The sequence below is a fragment of the Dromiciops gliroides genome, chromosome 4 (genome assembly GCF_019393635.1).
Source record: "Dromiciops gliroides isolate mDroGli1 chromosome 4, mDroGli1.pri, whole genome shotgun sequence".
In the NCBI taxonomy this organism is placed as follows: domain Eukaryota; kingdom Metazoa; phylum Chordata; class Mammalia; order Microbiotheria; family Microbiotheriidae; genus Dromiciops; species Dromiciops gliroides.
The window spans coordinates 232,315,959-232,328,254 of NC_057864.1; the positions used below are offsets into that span (position 1 = coordinate 232,315,959).

Genomic DNA, 12,296 nt, shown 5'->3' on the forward strand with positions numbered 1-12,296 from the left:
ATCACACAGCTAGTAAGTGTCAAGTGTCTGAGGCTGGATTTGAACTCGGGTACTCCTGAATCCAGGGCCGGTGCTTTATCCACTATACCACCTAGCTGCCCCCCATATTTTTAAAAAAGAAGCTTAACACTCCTTTTTTCAATATTTAGAATTTTATTTTCCCAAATTACATGTAAAATACAAATTTTGACATCATTTTTTTAAAACTTTGTGTTCCAAATTCTCTTCTTCCCCTTCTTCCCAACGACCAAGAACTCAAGCAATTCAATACAAGCTGTACATGAGCAGTCATGCAAAACATTTCCACGTTAGCTAGGTTGTGAAAGAAAACAGACAAAAACACAACTTCAGATAAAGGAACCAACAAAAAAATTATGCTTCAATCTGTATTCAGACACCATCAGTTCCCTCTCCGTAGATGGATTGTATTTTTCATAAGACCTTCAGAGTTGTCTTGGATCATTGCAATAAGAAGCTTACATTCTAATTGAGTGAGACTACATATATAAAAGAGTGGTAGCCAGGAAGCAGAGTTTTAGTCTGGGGATTCACAAGGATGATGAGTAGAGTCATAATACAATTAATTATCATGGGGTAGCTAGGTGGCACAGTGGATAAATTACCAGGCCTGGAATCAGGAATACTTGAGTTCAAACCTAGCCTTAGACAAATCCTATCCATCTGACCCTAAGCAATTAACTTAGCTCCTATTTTTTTAGTTTCCTCATTGTAAAATGGGGATAATAATAGCACACCCCACCCCACCCCCCAGGTTGGGCAGCTAGGTGGCTCAGTGCTGGACCTGGAGTCAGGAACACTCATCTTCCTGAGTTCAAATCTGACCTCAGACACTATCTGTGTGACCTTGGGCAATACAATTAGTAATTGTCACTTAACTCTGTTTGCCTCAGTTTCTCATCTGTAAAAAGAGTTGGAGAAGGAAATAGCAAATCACTACAGTATTTTTGTCAAGATAACTCCATATGGGTCACAAAGAGTGAGACATGACTAAAACAACTGAATGACAATCTCCCAGGTTTGTTGTGAGGATCAAATGAAATCATAAAGGTAAAGTATGTCTGGCACATAATAAATGCTATATTAATATTGCTATAATTATTTCCTTTTCAGAAGCAATGGTAGCATTCATTTCATTACTGAGCAAAGGGCAACAGGAGGATCTGGGGGTGGGGTGTGGAGTAGGTTTGATTCCTGTGGTGGAAGAGCAGATGGCAAAATGTCTGGATGGTTTATAAAGAATAGTCTAGGGCCAGCTAGATATAGTAAGTTCGGTGAGTTCACACTCACTGGACAATCAGGCTGGTTCAACCCCAAGGCAGAGCCTAGTGAAAAGCCCAGTGTGTTCATACACTGGGGATGGTGGAGGTGGGATGGTCACTGGAGGTCCAGTTTAGAGGGTGCTTTTCCCAGTGGGTAGAAGGGTCAATGTGGCAAGGCAAATGGCAAGATACTTAGGATAGATGACCTGATTGTTCCAGCCTTCATTTCCAGTCTTGTGTCCTACTTTTTCCCTATATAAATCCTTCAATCCATCTAAATTAGTTTACTTATTGCTCCTCAAGCACCATTCAATTACATACCACTTTCTCTCTCCCACAACTTTGCTTCCGCTTCTTCCTCTAGCTGGTGAGGACCAGGATGCTTTCATCTTACAAAATGGAGTCTTGAAGGAAGCCAAGGAAGTTAAAAGGCAGAGGAGATGAGAAGAGAGATCATTCCAGGCATGGGGGACAGCAAGTATTCCAGACATAGAGATGGGAGGTGGAGCGTACTGCACTAGGAATAGCAAATAGGCCAATGTAGTTGGATTATAGAATGTGTTGAGGGGAGGACAATGTAAGAAGGCAGAAAACGTAGGAAGGAGTTTTAGATGCCAGACAAAGACCTTTATATTTGATTCTGTAGATAATATGGAACCACTGGAGTTTGAGTAGGAGGGTGACATGGTCACCTACAATTTAGAAAAATCACTTTAGCTGAGGGAAGGATAGATTAGAGCAGGGAGAAACTTGAGGAGGGAAGATGAATTAGGCTATTGCAATTGTCTATGTAAGATTGATGAGGGGTCATATATGAGAGTTGTGATGAAAGCAGAACTACAAGCTTTGTCAATAAGTTGGGTGACTGGGAGGACAGTGGTACCCTTATTAGTAATAGGGAAGTTCAGAAGAGGGGAGAGTTTAGGGGAAAACATGTTTTGGACATGTTGAGTTTGAAATGTCTTAAGAGATATCCAAAATACTCAGAAGAGATATTGAGATACTCAGAAGTAATTTGGTGATAGGGAAATGTAGCTCAAGAGAGAAAAGGACCAGATCTGTAAGTCTAGAAATCATCTGCAAAGAGATAATTATTGAACCCAAGTGAGCTGATGAAATCCTCAAGAGTAGATCAAAAAATGAAGAGGGCCCAGGAAAGAGTATTGGTGAACACCCATGGTTAGCAGATGTGACATGGATGAAGTACTAGAAAAGGGGATAGTAGGAGGAAAATCAGGAGAGCAGTGTCAAGAAAACCCAGAGAGGAAAGACTAATCAGGATGAGAATACAATTAGTAATTGTCGAATGCTGAAAAGAGGTGCATAAAGATGAAGACTGAAACAAAGGCCACTGGATTTCAGATCATTGGTAACTTTAAAGAGAGCAGATCCATTCCCATGATAAAGTTTGAAGCCAGATTGTGAAGAAAGGGAAGAGGAGTGGAGAGAAAGAGAGAGGGAGAGAGAGATGGGGGGGGGGGGGGAAGAGAAGAGAGAGGGGAAGGAAGCTTAAAGAAGAAAGGAAATGGAAGCATCTAATGTGGACTTTTTTTAAGGAGTTTAACGGGGTGGGGGGGTGATTGAAAGACAGATACAGTAGATAGGTAGATAAATAGATGGCTGGATGGATAGATAGATTGATAGTATTGGGGATAATAGGATCAATTGAGTAGTATTTAAGGATGGGGGAGAGGGGGGCATGTTTGAAGGAAGAATGGCAGGATCAGTGACTAGGGAGAGGCTAAAGATAAAAGAAAGAGTGGGGATGGGATCCATCTGCTGGAGAAAGGTTGCAATCAAAGGTATATGCAAGAGAGGTTGACCTTGGCAAGGAGAAGGGCCACCTCTTTTTGGGAGACTGAAGTGAAGGAGGAGATAGGGAAGATGCCTGAGTGATGTGAAATAGAGCAGAGAAGAAGAGGGAGTTCTCACTGAATGGCCTCAAATTTTTTTTTGAGGAGTACCAGGCAAAGACCTCATCTGAGGACAGGTAGAGGGGGTCTTGGGGAAGTCTTGAGTAGAGATGAGAATCTCTGGGATAATCACTGGGGAGAATGGGATAGGGAATTTGGGAGGAGTAGAAAGGTGGTCTTTGCGGCAGTGAGGGCACAGTTGGCATGGATGTGGATGGTAAGAGTAATCTAGGGCTGGTACTTGGTAAGATGTGATTGGTGATCTGAAGAAGGGACAAAGGATAGTAGGGGATAGTGTAGAGTTGAATTGTTCTACCAAGGGGACAAGATAAAGAAAGGAAGAGAGTATAGATGTGTAGGAGAGGAAGAACTAGGGGTGGAGGAATTGGAAGTCATAAAGAACAGGAGGTCATGAAGAACAGGGTTAGGGGTCATAAGGTATAGGGAAGAATGATGGACTGATAGATAAAGGTTTATGGTTAGATAAATTAACCTTTGAGTTTGTGAACATGTTAGTGGAATACTCCTGAGTGATAGCAAGATCAAAGAGAGAGGAGTCTGTAATAGGATCTGCGTAGTGTGAGAATCAGAGCTCTGCCCTGAGGAGAAAGCATGTGACTTGGCATCCAGAAGTTTATAGAATCACCTGTAGTAATGTCAATCAAAGCTACCAGCCAATTAGCCTGGAGCTGTGTGTGTGGACAGCCTTACTTCCTATTTCACAAACGGCTTCTGGGAGAAGCTGTTGAGGATTGGCCTCTTTTTGTCTGGGAAACAAGTGTAGGCAGATGGAGAATGCAGGGGGGAGGGGGCTTGGGGGGGCTCTCTTAGTCATTCGAACACTGGCTTGGTGGTGGTGAGAGATTTCATGTGGGCTGCTAAGAAAAGAAATTGATTTCTTTCTCTCTGGCTATACCGAATTAGATCTGAGCTAGGATTTCCATGCTATAAGGAATGTTCTCAATCTCTCTCTCTTCACTAACTTATAATATATGTTTTAATAAACCTTTAAAAGCCTAAATTCTTGTTGAATTTTTCAGTGATTTTAGCCAGTTTCCCCAAAAAACTTGGGGGGTGGGCAGATTAGAACCCACATTAGATTTTAAGCAACACAGTAGGTTGAAAAATTGGGAAATAAGAGTATTTGAAGAAATATCAATTATGTAAGTTGAAGTCCCCTAATATGAGGGGTTGGTGAGAAGAAAAAGGATGTGAGAGAGTCTTTGGACTCATTGTGGAAGGAAGGAGAATGTTCTGATAGTTTATTGGATATGGTCACCAGAACCTGAACTGGGGATACATTTGGATAGCATGAACTATCTTGTCATAGGACAAAAGGTGGCTGAGTGATGGTGATTCTGGAAGGAGAGTCTGGAAGTATCAGTGGGAAACAAAAGAAGGGAACCAAATTCTTCCCCTTACTTTTATATTACTTTTTGGCGTCTAATAACCCACAGTCTTGGGATGTATTAGAATTATGTTTGTGTTTGTGCCCACACACATATATACATATATGTCTGCATCTATATCTTTAGGTGTCTACCTCTACCTCTATCTCTATCCCTGTGTCTATCTCTTCCTCTAGCTCTGGCTCTACCTCTTCCTCTATCTCTACTTCTATCTCTACCTATCTCTGTCTAAGTCTATCTCTATCTCCCCCTCTACCTCCATCTCTACCTTTATCTTTATCCTTCCTCTCTCCCAAGCTAGGCTGTAAGCTATCAGGAGCTTTTATCTTTGGATTCCCCAAATCAAGTAGCATAGTTCTTTACTCTAAATACATTTTGGTTGAAGGAATGAACATGCCATGGAGTGGGAGTAGAGGTGTGGCAATAATAACTTTCTTTACTATTTACAATAACCCCATGTTCTATGTAGGGAAAGTGTTATTATTCCCATCAGACACAGGAAATGGAGTCCCAGGGAAATGAAATGAAAAAATTAATGTTAGTCACAGATAAGAGATTATGATGATGATGATGATGACTGAATTTATATAGTGTTTTAATTTATATAATTAATGCTGTAAGGTTTGCAAAGTCCAGTCAACTTGTTATTCTTCCATATACTACAGAGGCATATACTGTATTCCAAGACCTAATAAGCCACCAATTGTAAATTGGCATTATTGTACCTTTAATGTTTATCAAAGCTCCCTGATTCCACAATCCTGGGGCTCTCTAGGTAATTAATTTTATGGATGGAAAAATCTGGAGCTCGAAGAAGCTGAGGGCAATGTCACATAAAGTTGTCTCTGTTTTTGAGTTACTGAATATTCAGGTTGGTCTAACAATGACAGTTTCCTACCCTGCCCAATATCTGTCACCTGCTCTGATCTGGCTCTTTCAAACCTATATTTTTCACTCTCTAGAAATATTTATTGACAGAGAAGACATTATAGATAGAGAAGACATGATCTCTGGAAATACAGTGCAACTGCAGGAAGAAGACAAATCAAATCTATGGTGTCATCCAGATTTAATCTGTCACTGGAACCCAGGTCCTGCTTTCCAGTTAAGGAATATTTTCCCAAAGAATGGTATCTCTGAGAACCCAGGAGGTGTCTGCATCTTCAACCTTTCTCAGCTCACATTCTTCTCTCAGAAATATTGTCCCTTATCCACCAGCCTCACCTTCAGCTATCCTCCAATCCTGGAAGCTCAGAGATTTACCACCTTCTCTCCCTGTCCATCCCCCACTACCAGATCTCTCCCTTGACATATAGCCATGAGATCTGAGAACACTGGTGTCCCAACCATACGCCTCATTGCCAGATCTTTCTTCTCTCATAGCCAAAACCAAGACGCAGGAGTCCTGCCCTCTGCTCTGATCACTCGCCTGGCCCCCACCTCGGTCGACCCCACACGCACACACATGCTCCCACCCACCCCCACACACGCACGCACACATGCTGATAACAACCCCGACCCCCAGCCTGCAGGCTGCAGCAGTGTCCCAAGGGCTAGCCCCCAGGCGGCTGCTTTCTGCTCTCCCTGGAGCGTTTTGGGTTTTTTTTTTGGTTGGTTTTTTTTTTTTTTTTGAGAGGGGAGGAGGGGAATTCCTCTACTCAGGTTTAGGAAGACACCCTTCTGGGCTTGCTCACCTGTTGAAACCCCTGGCTTCCCAGAAGTCTTCAACCTTATCCATATTCTTTCTGGGTAGTAACCCGCCTCCTTTAAAGAGCTGGGGTTGGGATCTGACCCTCTCAAAATGAAGGTTCCCTGCATGGGGGCAGGCCAGGCTCCTAGTCTCTGAGGGTGTCGTGGCTCACAGGAATGGAGATGGGGGTTCATGGTGAGTACTCCCAACCTCTTAGAAGCAGGGGAGCAGGCACTCAGGGCTAGTGGTGGTTACCCATGGGCTGGGCAGGTTACAATTCTCTTTTAGCTTCAGGTCCCTTGTTTGGGGAAGGATTTAGTGCTGGGGCTATTGACAGGAAGGTGACTGGGTTCAAGGACCAGGGATTTGCCAAGGACCCCGGAAGGGGGAGGGGGAGCAGATGGGACAGGACTCCACGTGCAGATAAAGAGGAAAGAGAATCTCCCCTGGAGGGCACGTGCAGTGACCCTCTAGCCTGAGGGAGCAGGATGTTTCAATTTAGAGAAAGCACAGGGCTGGAGTGGCTGGCTTCTAAGAGACCGAGCAGAGTTAGGACTAGGGTCTAGCTGAAAGGGTATCCCAAAGCAGGCTAGAGAGCAGAATGCTTAGGGTTCACTGGAGTGGGACGTGTGAGTAGAAAAATATATGGCTACAAGACCATCTGAGTTTTGGATTGCAGTGTGCATATACTTGGGGGTTAGGGAGCAATATCATTGGATGTTAAATTATTCCCTCAAAGCAATTCCTTATTGAAGGAAGCATTAATGTAGTGGAAAGACTGGATCTAGGATCAGGAGACGAAATCCCAGTTCTGATACTAACTTTCTAACCTCTCGCTTAACGTTCTTGGCCTTGGTTTTCTCATCTGTAAAATGAAAGGTTGGACTAAATGATCTTAATGATCCCTCCCAGCTCTAAGATTGTCTCCATCATCCTTCCTCCCTTGTCCACTTTCTATCTCACATTCAGCTTGGCTTTCCCTCTCCTCCAGAATTCCTTGTTCTGCTGCAGCTGCTGGTACTTCACCTTGGAGTGTGGGGCTCTCCACAGTCCCCCTTCTGTGATAGCCACATCCTGGAAAGATACATCCTCGAGGCTAAAGAGGCACAGAATGCTACGGTAAGGCCCCACCCCAGGAGAAACACAGTCCAAGCCCTTTCGAATAGTAGTTGCTTAATAAATATTTGTTGAATTGTTAAACCCAAAGTTCACTTCCTAGCCCACCAATCCTGGAAATCCTCCCTATCCTACCCAAGGCCAGGCAAGACCATTAGAACTGGTGGTCAGATTTCTTCTGAGAAGCAATTAAGCAGGGAAGAGGGTATATGGGAATGAGGGTGGGAGGTTGTAGAGTGGTAAACAGCCACTATATATTATGTTATACTTATGTGAGGAAAAATAGGAACCAGGAGGTAGGGAGCATGGTGAAGAGCATTTTGGGGAAAATTAATAGTCAGAAAAAGAATCCATCTTAGTGTAGGAATCTACTACAAGGTACCTGAATTTCAAGAAGAAACATGACGAGTCGGAGAAACAGATCATAAGCCTGGCATGGAGAAATTAGAGAGCAGTTATGGGGCACTTCAGCTGTCTGGACATCTACTGGAACAAATTCTCTTCCAAAAGTAGAGCAGCTAATAATCGACTGACTTGGCTTGATGATTATTCCAGTCTTCAAAAGATAGAGAGGAATCAGGGAAGGGAAGGAGAGAACTCAGTACAATGAAACATGTGGAGCTTAGTTTGACTAAGGACTTAGTTTGACAAACAGGACCTGGTTTGACTCTCAGCTCTGATCCTTATTATTTCTATGACTTTGGGCAAGGAGTTGGACTAAATTACCTCTAAGGTTCCTTCCAGATCTCTGATGCTATGATGGGACAGAGACCCGTTGTTAAACTGCATAAGAACCTGAAAACCCTGACCTATTTCACCGGGGTGTTGTGGTATTTTAGGTAGCCTGCATGGAAGATTGCAGCCTGGGTGAGAACATCACAGTCCCTGATACCAGGGTGAACTTCCATACCTGGAAGAAGATGGAGGTAAGACTCTGCTTTCTTCCATGTTCACTTGGGGAAATGACCTCAGGTTTTTTTAAAGACATAGTAAAAGGAGCAATGATAGAGACAAAAAGGGATTCATTCATTCAACCTGCATTGTTAGATAAGAAAGATTATTCTGGTAGTGTAAGGATTGGGTTTGCAGGGAAGGGGAGAGTGGAGGTGGAAAGAACTATTAAGAGACTATTGTAGTAGGCCAGGAGGGGTGATCACGAGGAATTGTACTTACTATAGTAAGTGAGGCAGTAAGAAGAAAGCAGAAGAAATGACTGTGAGAGGCATTTTCAGGACTTTGTAACTGATTGGATCGGAGAGATGAAGAAGAATAAGGACTCAAGGATAACCCCAAGGTTACAAATATGGGAAGTGTGAAATTTAGTATTGCAGAAAGAAATACTGAAGGAGAAAGTATGGAGAAAAAGAAGTTCCATTTTGGATATGTTGAGTTTGAAAGACTACTGGGACATTAAGGTAGAGATTTCCTATAAGGAGTTGAGCATGTTCATCTGGAGCTCCAAAAAGACAGGGCTGGAGATAAAGATTGGGGAAACATCTGCATAGAAGTGGTAGTTGAACCTGTGGTACTTAATGAAGCTATCAGAGAAAAGAGAAGAAGAAGGGATGGGAGAGAGAGAGAGAGAGAGAGAGAGAGAGAGAGAGAGAGAGAGAGAGAGAGAGAGAGAGAGAAAAGAAACCTAAGAAGAGAACCAAGAGTGTGGTATCTCTGAATCTCTGAAGCCAAGTAAGGAAATATTATCTGGTAGAAGTCAACTGGGTCTAAAACTAAGAAGTCAAAGAGAATGAGAACTCAAGAAAGACCTTTGGATTTGGTGATTAGTGAGTGAGTGCCCTTTGAAAGGGCAGTTTTAGAAGAGTGGTGGAAGCAAAAGCCAGATTGCAGGGGATTGAAGAGATAGTGGGTAGTAAGGAAGTTAAGGAACTCTGTGTAAACAACTTTTTCAAGAAGTTTAGCCATGAAGGGAAGGAGTGATATGGAATGATGGCCAAGGGTCTTAAATGGTTGCAGATATAAAGGAGCTGGTAGAGAGGAAGAAATTCATGATATATGCAAGAGAAAAGATGAAGATGCTGACAGGGAAAGAAGAGACAAAAGAGAGGCCAAGAAAAAAGATTCTAGCATACTGAGGTAGAGATAAGGCAAGGGCAGAGAAGAGGCCAAAGCAACAGATGGAGGAGATGAATATAACCTTAAATTATATTTGACTCTCTTATTTTTCTTTAGGTAGGGCAGAAGGCAGGGGAGGTCTGGCAGGGGCTGACCCTGCTCTCTGAAGCTGTCCTAAAAGGGCAGGCCTTGCTGGCCAACTCCTCCCAGACACCAATAGCTCTGAGACTCTTCGTGGACAAAGCTGTCAGCAGCTTGAGAAGTCTCAGATTCCTGCTTCGAGGACTGGGAGCACAGGTAAGGACGGTTTGGTGGAACCACCAGGAATCAGGAGAAATGGGAACAAATTTCACTGGAACCATGAAATTTAGAAAGCTTACCTCTGGGTCTTTATTTCTTCCCTCCAGTTGACCTTCTAAGAGTCAACCAAAGCTCCCAATTCTGCCCCAGAAAAATTTTCATTTTTAGCATGCAAGCAATGCACTAAACTTTTGCTCTGTCTTTGCTAGGAGGAAGCTGTCTTTTTTCCAGATGCCCCAACAGCAGTTCCATTTCGTACATTCACTGTTGGGACCATGGACAAACTTTTTCGAATCTACTCCAATTTCTTACGGGGAAAGCTCAAGCTGTTTTTGAGAGAAGCCTGCCAAAGAGAGGAGAGGTGACTAGTTGCTTCCCCACCTCCACCCTAGTCACATCCATCAATACTCAGTGATACTGCTTGGGTCTGCCTGTGCCATCACCGCTACCAGCACTCTCCAGGGGGCTGAAGCAATCAGTACCAGCTAGCTCATGGACACACCAGTGCCAAGGAAGATGCCTGAAGAGCAAGAGGAACTGATATTCAGCTCTGAGTCCCAGGGCTATCACAATGCCAAGACAGAGAATATGAACTGGAAGAATCCAGCTCTGAATTCAGCCATGAGAGGAAAATACTTTAATCCATCTTGAAGACACAGTGATGCCACCATAGAAGTTTGGCTGGGGAGGGAGGGGAATGTTGTGGAGCAGCACAACAGGGAAGAAGCATTCAGGAGCTTAGGTGGCAAATAACCTGTTCCCCAGTCCTGGCTGATTCACTCATTAGCCAAAGACTAATGGCTTAATGGTAGGGGTGGGAGAACAGCAAAGATAGAATGGGGTCCCAGTTAGGGGTATCCCTGATCTCATTGGTGTCCAATTTTTTTTGGTTTTGTCTTTATTTTTTATATTTAAGAACCTAACTGCCAAGAATTGAAAACACCAAATGTGTCTTGGTTTTTCTGTTTTCCCCTTTGATTTTGAGCATTTAAACTGAGCATTAATTTCCATTCTCTGAATTCTGGCCTGGCCTGTAGCCCTGGAAAGCATGGAGGTTACAAGGGTCAGGCCCTACGTGCTGCCTCATCCGGCCTGCCTGACTTCTTGACCCTAATGGTCCTGAGGCCACAGGCTCAACCACTGTTGGTCAATAACCTGTCTCTACTCAAGGTTGTTCCCCAGGCAGCAGCTGCCAATTTCTGGCGGGAGAAGCCTTTAAAGGGAATGAGGGGGTGGGAAAAGTACTAACTGTTGGCTAGGAAAGCACTCACTCAGGACGGAAGCAGCTCCCAAATCAAGGCAACCAGACACCTCCCTCACTGCTTTTCTTCCTGGACCCCAGACTTTGGCTCTACCTCTAGTCTGCCACCATTCTAGAACACAAGCATCCCAGTATCAAGTTACACTACCTACCTCAGTTTCCCTGTTTGATTTAATCCAGAATCTGCTTTCCCAGCTGGCGTTTTTCTCTTTGCCCCCTAACATCTAATTTTATCCTCAGGCATGATGGAGATGAGGCTTTGGAATACAACCCCTCAGTACAATTCTTTCCATATTCACTCCTCCACTACCCCCCTAAATTCCCTTTATTCTTTTTTTAAAAACTGTATTGATGCCTTTTGCTTTATATAATATAAATACATATAAAAGAATGCTTTTTCATTTTCAATTTTGTTGCTATTTTTTTCTTTTTATATTACCTTCATTTCCAAATATATTGCTACCTTTTTCCTCCTCCACCAAGGCATCACTTGTGACAAATAATAACGAGAAAAAAAGTAGTTCAGCAAAATTAAACACGGGGCAGCTAGATGGCGCAGTGGATAGAGCACCGGCCCTGGAGTCAGGAGTACCTGAGTTCAAATCCGGCCTCAGACACTGAACACTTACTAGCTGTGTGACCCTGGGCAAGTCACTTAGCCCCAATTGCCTCACTAAAAAAAAAAAAAAAAAAAATTAATCAACACATCAGCACCTGCAATATGTAAAATATTTCATACCCATAGTCCCCAGTCTCTGAAAAGAAGGGAGGGAGGTATATTTTCTTATTTCTTCTCTGAAGGCTAAGCTTGATTCTTATAAACTTTTTTGTTTTATCCATTTATACTGTTGTAGTCATTGCATCACATTCATTTCTGAATATTTCCTTCCCTACCCAATGAATCTTCTCTTGCAACAAAGATAAAGAAAAAATAAGATGAGCAAAACCAATCAACACAATAACTGTGTCTGACAGTAAATGCAACATTCCCCATCCTTCAGCAGAAAGGAGAGAAGTAAATATCTTTTTTCTTGGTTCCTACCTCATTTAACCTTGGGTTAACCTTGAAATCCTACCCAGAAGTGATATTCTCAGCTACTCAGTCAGATAATATAACCAAATGGGATCCAAGTGTTGGGACTGTTCCTACTCATTGACTATACCTGTTTTTCTTTTTCTTTCTTTCTTTCTTTTTTTTTTTTTGCAGGGTAATGAGGGTTAAGTGACTTGCCCAGAGTCACACAGCTAGTAAGTGTC

General features: G+C 42.9%; 1 protein-coding gene across 1 annotated transcript; it reads left to right on the plus strand.

Moving 5' to 3' along the window:
* Positions 1 to 6,468: 6,468 nt before the first annotated feature.
* Positions 6,469 to 10,143, plus strand: EPO (erythropoietin). Its single transcript, XM_044003337.1, has 5 exons — positions 6,469 to 6,487; positions 7,284 to 7,411; positions 8,248 to 8,334; positions 9,596 to 9,775; positions 9,988 to 10,143. Exons 1-5 carry the CDS (start codon positions 6,469 to 6,471, stop codon positions 10,141 to 10,143), a joined length of 570 nt encoding a protein of 189 aa, XP_043859272.1.
* Positions 10,144 to 12,296: the final 2,153 nt, after the last annotated feature.

Bases quoted from the DNA above. Each gene is read 5' to 3' on its own strand.
- EPO (XM_044003337.1), top strand. The intron at 7,412-8,247 runs GTAAGGCCCCAC...GTGGTATTTTAG, and splicing joins AAGAGGCACAGAATGCTACG to GTAGCCTGCATGGAAGATTG. The intron at 8,335-9,595 runs GTAAGACTCTGC...ATTTTTCTTTAG, and splicing joins ATACCTGGAAGAAGATGGAG to GTAGGGCAGAAGGCAGGGGA.